Here is a 9,674-nt window from a genome sequence, read left to right as displayed (position 1 = left end):
AGCATGGCAATACACCAATGCATTCTGCTGCCTAAATGTCTGTGCTAGGTATCTCATGCAAATTATTAACTGAACACCTGAGAATCGATTCTTGGCTGAACACAAAACATTAAGTCACCCGGAGCCGAAGAAGCAAAGGTTTTTATGGTAAAGGATACTTTGTATGTCTCTTCTGCCAAAATCTTCTACCCACTGGTGACTTTTTGTTTCAGTGATTTTTAAAAACAATCAATTTTGCCAGCAAACCATACTTGCCTAGGATGGGAGGATTCATTTTGAGTGTGTGTCAGCATTCTGAATAAAATCAGCATCTAGTTTTTTGCTGCTGCAAACAGAAATAACCAACTGTGGGCTCATCATTTACTTCCAAGAAGTCACTACTATCCTAATCCTTCAGCTGAAAGACAACATAAAGCAATTCTAACTCAATTATTTTGAAAGGGTACAAAGGGTTAAGGTAAACCGTGCTTGTTCATTCATTACCAATGTTCAATCTTTTTTTTTTTTTTTTCTAAAATACCACTGAGCAGAGTTGCATCACTCATCCCTGAAACCATTACTTTGATGGATTGAGAAATTACCAAATGTCTTTTAGTGCACATAACATGTTGTTCCTTATTTCAGAATCATCACTCATGTGTGTCTGTCACTTCGCCATGAGAAATGATATCGAATGTCATTTCTTATTTATCCTCCATACCTTCACCAGGGAGAAAAGCTCATAAAGAACGGCGCAGGCAATCGGTGGAACAATATGTTCCAAAGCATGTATCATGATTCATATTAATTTATTTTACAGGCAAGAGCACTTATTAAATAAAAGTCATCTTGTTTGCTGCAGACATCAAAGACAGTAAATTGTACAGTTTCCCAAGAAATAAAATACGTAAATGTTTACTGTTTTTAAACAGTAAAACTTCTGCCTAGTTTGTATTCTTGTCTGCATTGCTGGGGAACAGGTACATATTTATTTATCTTTAGACTATTTCTTTTTTTGTGCTGTTCATTTCTTATTTTAGACTTGTTTTGTTTTCTATGCACAGTGATAGCTAAACTACAAACGTGTCACATGCAGGTTAAATCCTTTCTTCCTCTAATGCTACGTTAGTCACCACTTTAACTACCATTCACCTGCCAGAGTTAAGCAGCATGACTTGTCTGCAGGGACTCATAATAAATAGGGGTTGCAAGGTGAGAATGTTGCCATTACCTCTGCTATTAACAACATTTTTGCCCCTGATTAAGGCACAATGACCCACTGTAGGCACACAAAAATGGACTTAACATTGATTTTATTAGGTATTATTTTAACATTTTTTATTGTCTATTTGTTGACTTTTTCTAAAATTCAAATGATTTTACTGGTTTAAATCCCTCACCTCTAAAATAAAAAAAAAAAATAATGTGTGTGCTTAGTCCAGTAACTTATTTGCATATTTGTAAATGGGTAACTTCTGAAAGTGTACTGATGGGTACCAATGGGTAATGGGATACAGTGAGTTGTACATAGAGGAGTTAAAGATTTAAGCATGTTATGAATAGTGATATTTAGGACTTGGAACATGTGAGCAGAACTGGGCTTATTGGTTTTTGGTCGGTGCTAAGCATAGGCATATCGGAGGAGGAGGAGCCTGTGAAAATATTACGGCATTCCACTGGGGTTGGATGTTTTAGGCGCCGTTAAATTTCCATACCAAAATGGTAAAATAACGTACGAGTGGCTGTCCTTCAGAACACAGGAACTATTGTGGAGATTAATATTTTTGGTAGTACATTTGAATTGTGTTTCACTTTATTAACACTGAGTACTGAATACATAAACAGATTTGTTTATGTATATATGTGTGTTTTTGTTTATTCTACACTGTAGTAAGTACTATATACATGCACTTAGGCTGTTTATGATTTACTTCTATATACTTTTCTACTATACTTTTTCTTCTATCTCTACCCTACTCTTCATGTATAGTTTTATTTTAAAGTTTAAAATACACATACAAAAACTGGAAGCTTTAAATATCTCCTATAATCTGTTCTTGAAAGCATTAAATGAAATGTCTCCTCAAATGGACTTTAACCATTTTTGGACACCAAAATTCCTGCTAACCTTTCTCAAGTTTTGAATTTAAAGTTTATTACCTATATACTTATCCACTCTCAAGATAAGTGCACTGGTAACTTTCCATGTTCACCATGTTCAACAGGTGCAGTATTTTAAAAACATTTGCCATGCCAATATTACTTTATCTCTGTAAATTCTACTCAATACTTTCCTAAAACAAAATGAAAGGAAGTTATTCACTTTATCTTTGCTGGAGACTCGCCTTCAATCATAAATGAGATCCTCAACCTAATCAAAACCAAGGAAGGCATTACATTTCTCCACCCTTTTCTCTTTTCTTTGCCTGAACCATAGAGCTGAAGAAAATAAACTTTGGGTTTTTATTGAAAATGCCGAACTGACTGTCTTACTTGAAAGCACTCCATTGGAAGATTACTGGGTTTACTCAAGTCTAGAAAAAACACAGACTGGTTTTACTCTCAAAACATTCAGCCACGTCTCTAAAGCTACACATAACTACCTATATCCTTCATGTTTGTGATGATTCTTGGCCAACCAGGTTCTTCACTGAACCACTGAGACAGGACTCTTAACACCTGGATGAGACAAAAAAAAGTTTGGTGCCATCTATGTCACCAATGACCTTCACTAAACACCCATCTCTAGGCTGAGATCCCCTTCAGGACCAGGGGCATCCTTTCTCTAACCTTCCAAATACTATAAAATGACCTTTACCTGTGGGCAGCACCAACACCCCCATCTCTCACGAACAAATGATCACATTATACACTTTACTAGCCCCATTTAAATTTGTAATAGGTTTCTGGAAACAAGATACAAGCTCGTAACAGATGAAATATAAATACTGGGGAACAGGATGGTTTGACAGAATAAACCACCATATCTCACCATACCATAACTACCATATCTGCTCCTAAAAAAACACAACTGACAAATTCAGGACCACAAAGTTCTACTGGATTCAGTATAAGTTTTCCTATCCATATTGTCTGTAATGGTTAGAGAGAACCTTTACTCCAAAATAAAAAAAAAACAAAAACACACTTACCTTTAATCCCGCAGGGCAGTCCGAATACTCCTGGGTATCCAGGATCTGGTCCCACGTCGCCTCGAGATCTGTCCTGGAGCCGGCGCTCTACCCTTTTATGTAAAGAGAAAATTCTGAGTATAGGTACGCTTTAAGACATCCAAATTTTGTACATTTTAACTTGTGTATGAATACATAATGCCAACAACAATATAAAAAAAATCTCAAAAGACAAAGTAATCTATCCATTCTTCAAGATAAATCTAGTGAATCGTGTCTATATGAAATGTGTTGGCACATTTGCCTGTAAGTTGTCATGCCATAACCAGCACCTGATAGCAGAATCAACAAGTTTTATTTTTAACAGAAACTGATTTAGAAAGATTGAAAAACAACTTTAAAATAACACGTTAAAGCTTATATTAGATTTTAGCGATGGTTTTAAAATGAAAAGCAAACCAGAAAGGATTGCATAAAAATATGTGACTCAAATTCTAATTAACAGCAAATAGAAAAGTATCTTGTAATAAAAAGTATGTTAAAGTTGTACTGATCTTTATTTGGAATTCTCATGTTTCAACTTTGAGTTTATTTTAATTAAAAAGGGATTTCAGGCCTTGGACTTCAGGCAAATATGTCTGCCTTGCCGTCATCAGCGCTATAAAGTTAATCTTTTTTATTATTGTGAGAAATGTCATGTGGTTTTACATGTAATGTGAAAGTTAATACTCAATACTTAAATGTAATCCCCAAATATGTATGGTTCTTACTGGTGGTGCTGCTTCAGTTCTCATTTTTTATTTGTGTCAAAAATGTGCTGCTGAAATCCAGAGTACTAATCTGCAGACTTATTTCTACAAAATAGAAAATGTGTAGCTTTAGATGAAATGAAAGCTCTGGATCAGAAGAGTGAACGCAACTGGGTTAAATAAGTACAATAATAATTTATTAATGTTCCGTCTCTTATTCATGTATCTTAGACCTAGGGAGCTGTTAACTCATCACTGACACAAGGATCTCTATGGGGTATACTTATACAAAATATAAAAGCCTGACATATGTGCGTGCTTGGACTCATTCACACATTCAGCAGCCATCCATTACTACTTTTCACAGTTTGCATCTCTAGATGCAGATAGGCAAGTGGGATCAGATGTGACAGGTCACCATTCTAACCATCAATACAATAGGAGGTTTGCCATTTGAAATCAGCAAATGTTTGAAAGAAATCACTGCCTTATAATGTAATACTGTTTGCAATATTACTGAGTGCAATAGAAATTACAGATAATAATAAAATCTTAAAAAAAATAAAAAATAAAATCTGAGTACCCTAGGCAAAATAGTAACAACAAATAATGTTTAAATTCGGTGGATAAAAATCAAAATCTGCTGAGTAGGCTTAAAAAGAACAGAGGGTCACAGGTCTCCATAGTTATCTATTTTGCTTGAGAAGAAGTAGAAGTACACACCCTACAGCAGTGGTGCCCAACAGGTGGATAGTGATCTACCGGTAGATTGCAAAGGCAATGCGAGTAGATCACAGAGCCCTGCCTTTCAAAAGAAACTCTACCACACAGGTGTTATGAGGTCAAGGTTTTTATTGTTGGTAAATCATTCTGACTTGGTCATTTTAAAAGTAGCTTGCAAGCAAAGAAAGTGTGAGCGCCCCTGCCTTACAGTATATATATAACAAGGTTTTCCTGGGCTCAGACAGTGGTGAAGCAGATTTTTTTTTACCAGTTAATCTTGGCACAAGTTTAAAAATTTGAGACCATACACTTAACCTGGAAAACGTAATTGCAATACAACAAAGCAGAACACATTGGCATGAGTGAAATACTGCTAATATGCCAAGGATAATCCCAGTGAAAATGTAAATGGAGATAGCAAAGTGAAACCAACCATGACCTCATAGATTGCAGAATTAGTTCAATGTAGACCTTGATGATGATGTAGACAGATGGCTTGGCATCTGACAAAAGATCACACGATAGTGCATTTGAAAAAAATCGAACTTTATTACTCACAATAACCTAGGGTCTTATAAATGCTGCCATGATTTTCACTAAATTCCAGTTCAAGTCATGAAAATATTAGAGGCCTTATATGTATGCAAATAATTTGACTGCAGGCAGCTTAAACCAAAAATAACAAACAAAAAAAACACAGATGTCTTTAGATTCTGCAGCACAACATAAGAATCATTCATTATATTATTATATAGTTAATGCTATTGCTTCCTCTGGGCAATGATATTACCAGCTTATTTCAGAGTTACAGATGGAATAAAAATTAGATGAATTTGTTACCTCTTGGTGCAATTGGACAACTGGACAATTTTGACTACAAAGAGTGCCAGAAGAACATTAATACCAAATACAGAGATTCCCTTTCATTCCATTCATGATTCGTAGAAGAAAAACTCAAGATAAAATACGTAAGTGCTATAGAGTTTCAGTACTTGTGCAATTTGTCTAACTCCCCCATGTGCTATTACATTTTGCAAATTGTATCCTGCTTGCATAAGTAGCTTTATACAAATGGATTAATGCACTAATTAGGGGGTTTCAGGCCTTCAGGGTGAGTGGAGAAGGCCAAGAGTATTGTTTTCCTCACATAGTAAAAAGGAGGTACAGGAAAGTTCTAATTGCCACAGTGGGTGTCAGAGTCTCAACCAGACATAATCAGCAAACTGCAATAGTAATTAGGAAAGAAATGGAGATGAGCTGGGAAGCAGTCAACAACGTCCTGCCACAAAGACTCCATGACTGGCCAGGAGCAAAAATCTGAAGAAAACTGACTTGAGGCTGAGAGCAACATCAAGCAGGAGGATGAAATGAATAGAAAAATTATAGCAAGCATAGCTGGCATGAGATAAATTCTTTGAATGAAGTTATACTTCACCTATCTAGAACCAAAATGGTTCTAAAGGTAAAAAGAAATTGACAAACACCATCACAGTCATCTCCACCCATATCCAGAAAATAGGTAGCCAGATATCTCTACATCAATTCAAATTGGTGGAAAAATGTGGATGAGTTTGTAAAGCATGGATACCATTTTATTAGTGGAGAGAAATAAATCAGTGGTAGACATTTGGAAGGATACACCCACCATACCAAATTGAGCACAGTATACATGATATAACTGAATATACCTTACAGATAACTGGAGAAAATGCTTTATTTGATCCATCATCCTGCACAATATAAGCTAACATCCTAACCCTTCTGTGCAGCCCAAATGACCAGACCTGAAATTCCCCTGTAGAGGTGTCTAAATGTAGAGGGACCTATCATAGGAAGATCTCATCTGCTGAACTTTTTGACATGCTTTAATGGCAGAGCACATAGAAATTGAAAAGGATTGAAAAGTTTCAGGCCCTGATTTATGAAAGTTCCCCAAAAGATGGAGAGAATACATTTTCATCAGTGAAGCTGAGTGATCCACCAAATCTGGAATGGATTTGGTCCCGGATTTAAAACGTTTGCTAGCAAATTTTTAAAAAATCTATTCCATGTTTTCTAAATCACCCAGCTTCACTTCTAAAGGTGTACTTTCTCAGCGTTGGAGAGTTTTCATAAATCAGGCCCTCAGTCCCAGGCCCATTGCCAAGGCCTGAAACGTAAAAGCGAAGTCTTTATATGTCTATTATCCCTTATGCTTATTGGCATTGTTTTTCCCTCTGCTATGAAATATAGAATGTTGCAGTTTAAATCTTTCAGGTTTCATTTTTTTAAATATAGTCAACCAGAAAAAAAGAAAAGGCTTGATATGAAGACGTAATGAACCTGGAGGAATTGTTTTAAAGGAAGTTAAAACTGAATTTAGAAGGGACAGAGCCTACAGTGAAAGATCCTGCATTTTCTTATAGCCTTTATTTCTGCTTTTTATGATGATATAAAAACATTCAGGTGCAGTTAGATGGTTCCACCAATTATGTTCTGTTCACCACATTCACTCACTGCTGAATGATGATGGTCTTAAAGAGGAATAAATTCTTATACTGTCTTCATTCAATACAAAAGTGCTAGAACTACTTACTCAACAAACCACAATATAGGATGAACTGCACAGCAGTAATCCATTTCTATTGCTACCAGTCGGCCTGAACATATCTTCTGTCTTCTCCTGCACCTTTAGGCTATAGCTACATAACCCATCAAATCTCCTAGTACTTGGAGATTCAGTGATTTGTAGTCAGCCACCTTAAAAACACAGCAATTAATGCTGCTAATGAGATAACTGGGCATATCATTGAAAATTACTGATGTAGCCCAGGACTGTGGTGACAAAAAAATTATGAAAATGAAATATCCTGTGGCAAGCATTGATTACTAGAAAAGCACTACAACAATATTTAGCTGATTTACTATTTATTTAAAATTATTAATATTTAGCTAGCAGTTAAACATTTAGTTTATTAACTCTATAGGTCATATTAAATTGCACTAAACATTGCTATCCCTTCCAATCACACAAACCCCATGCATTGCTAATTAGCCCAACCCATCACCTGAAGCACCAATTTAAAGTAATTGCATGAAGTACTACTTGTGTCTCTACATCTTTTATTTTTTTTTTTTATTACTGCACTCTAAAATAGAAGATCGTGCCAATGGCCAACCTGTCTCCTTCATTTCATTGGATCTAAGAAAGCACTACTTGGGACCAGATAAATATATTGTTGGGATACCATGATGCAGGGCAACCCATATTAGAATATATCAGTATCAATTGGTGTGTTTAATATGTACTCATAGTAAATACATGTATGATGCAGTCCTGGTATTATCTTTATATCAATAATTTAAGGAAGCTCATAAGGCTTGCTTGTCTTCTTTAGTTTTTCCTCCCGCCGTTTCATTACTTCTTTGAAATGTTCTTCTTCCCTTTTTGCATTTTCTATTTGTTCTTGTTTCCTTTCTTTCTCTTCCCTTTCCATTCTTGTTTTCAGCTCTTTGTCCCACTATTGAAAAACAACGTAAAATCAATATTTCAAATAATATATCATTCCAATAATACATCATGTACATCCTTAATTTCCTCTTATTGCAAATTGTTTGATGTAAAAATCCTACATATTGGAACAGGATAAGCTTTAGGGGATACGCTTCTTTTTATATAAAAAGGAAAAAAGTAAAGGGACATTGCAGTCAAACAAGACAAGTTAGTTAGTGAACCATTGTTCACTCTAGTTCACAAGAACTGTCATGACAGATTGCCTGATTTACTAGAGAAGGGCAAGGATAAGTTGTTCTGATAGCTATACTCCAGCGCATGCCTCTTACTTCCATGCAGTGCACCATGGCATGTGCATGTCAATATTCTAAAAAACAAAAACTAAAGTGAATGTTTACTAATCTCTCAAACTAAACAGTATGCCTCCATTAGGGTACTATTATCTAAGGCTTGTAAGACCTGACAACAATCCCCCAAACCCTACACCCATCCAAATACCCCCCACACTCACTCCTTTTTCTCTTCTTTCTTTCATTTTCTTCCTCTGAAATTTTTGGCACTTTAAATATTACTCAGGGATATTGTACACAACCAGCCGACCTGGTAGGTAGGGTGGGAAGGGGGCTACCTCCACTGGGGGATGCCCCTTAAGGATCAGCCCCAAGGGCAATATTACGGACCTATACCCAGAAGCCTATAAACTATCCAGAAGTGCTCTGGCAATTGCAGCGCTAGGTCCCAGGTTTGAATCTCAGCCAGGACACTATCTGCATGTAGTTTGCAGGTTCTCCCCGTGTTTGCGTAGGATTCCTCTGGGTATACCGGTTTCCTCCCACATTCCAAAAACATGCAGTTAGGTTTATTGGTTACCCCACAAAATTTACCTTAGACTGTAATAAAGACTGTGATAGGGACACTAGATTGTGAGCCCCTTTGAGGGACAGCTAGTGACATGACTATAGACTTTGTACAGTGCTGCATAATATGATGGTGCTATATAAATACTGTGTAATATTATTAATAATAATAATAATATTATTAATAGTTGGCCCTATGTGCCTTAAATTTTGAAAAGCCTGACCAACAGCCTTGACTGATTGTGTAGTACTGTTTATGTTTGTATACTTGTTACACACTGCCTTGAATAATTATTAATATGCTGAATTATAAATTTTCTTCTGTAAAACCTTAATAAAAGCGTATTGAAACCAAACTAAACAGTATTCCAAAAATGTTAAATGCAGTAAATGTGATATTTACTGTGGGTAAATGAGTATATATGTGTTTATATGACTGTCACCAAACCTCCACCAAGAACCTGACACCACATACCACACTGCAAGACACTTTCTAACATCTAACCATGCCTTGTCCATAATATGTATATGTATGAAACGAATGTATGTATATGTAAGAAAAACTGTAAATATTGTACTATCTCACTGTTTGTGTTTTATATAAGGAATATGCACAAGGGTACAGACATTATAACAGGAGCCGATATGCATTTTACATGTAAGAGCTCATTCATAAAAAATATTTCATAAAAAAACTTCCATGTGAAATGCATCAAGTTCTCTGTGAACCCTTGTGCATATT

At 35.8% G+C, this 9,674-nt stretch overlaps 1 protein-coding gene across 1 annotated transcript in view; it reads right to left on the bottom strand.

Annotated features, from left to right (window-relative positions):
• Positions 1–4,857: 4,857 nt before the first annotated feature.
• The window catches only part of TMEM232 (transmembrane protein 232), an 88,832-nt gene continuing 84,015 nt past the window's right edge, over positions 4,858–9,674 (bottom strand). Inside the window, exon 15 of the mRNA XM_072416098.1 lies at positions 4,858–8,082. Within this exon, the coding sequence (XP_072272199.1) occupies positions 7,924–8,082 (159 nt within the window). The 3' untranslated portion in view covers positions 4,858–7,923. The remainder of the gene's footprint in view (positions 8,083–9,674) is intronic.

This window comes from Pyxicephalus adspersus, chromosome 6, assembly GCF_032062135.1.
Source record: "Pyxicephalus adspersus chromosome 6, UCB_Pads_2.0, whole genome shotgun sequence".
Classification (NCBI taxonomy): domain Eukaryota; kingdom Metazoa; phylum Chordata; class Amphibia; order Anura; family Pyxicephalidae; genus Pyxicephalus; species Pyxicephalus adspersus.
Note: the sequence above shows the minus strand (reverse complement) of the source record. Positions and strands in the feature narration are given on the sequence as shown.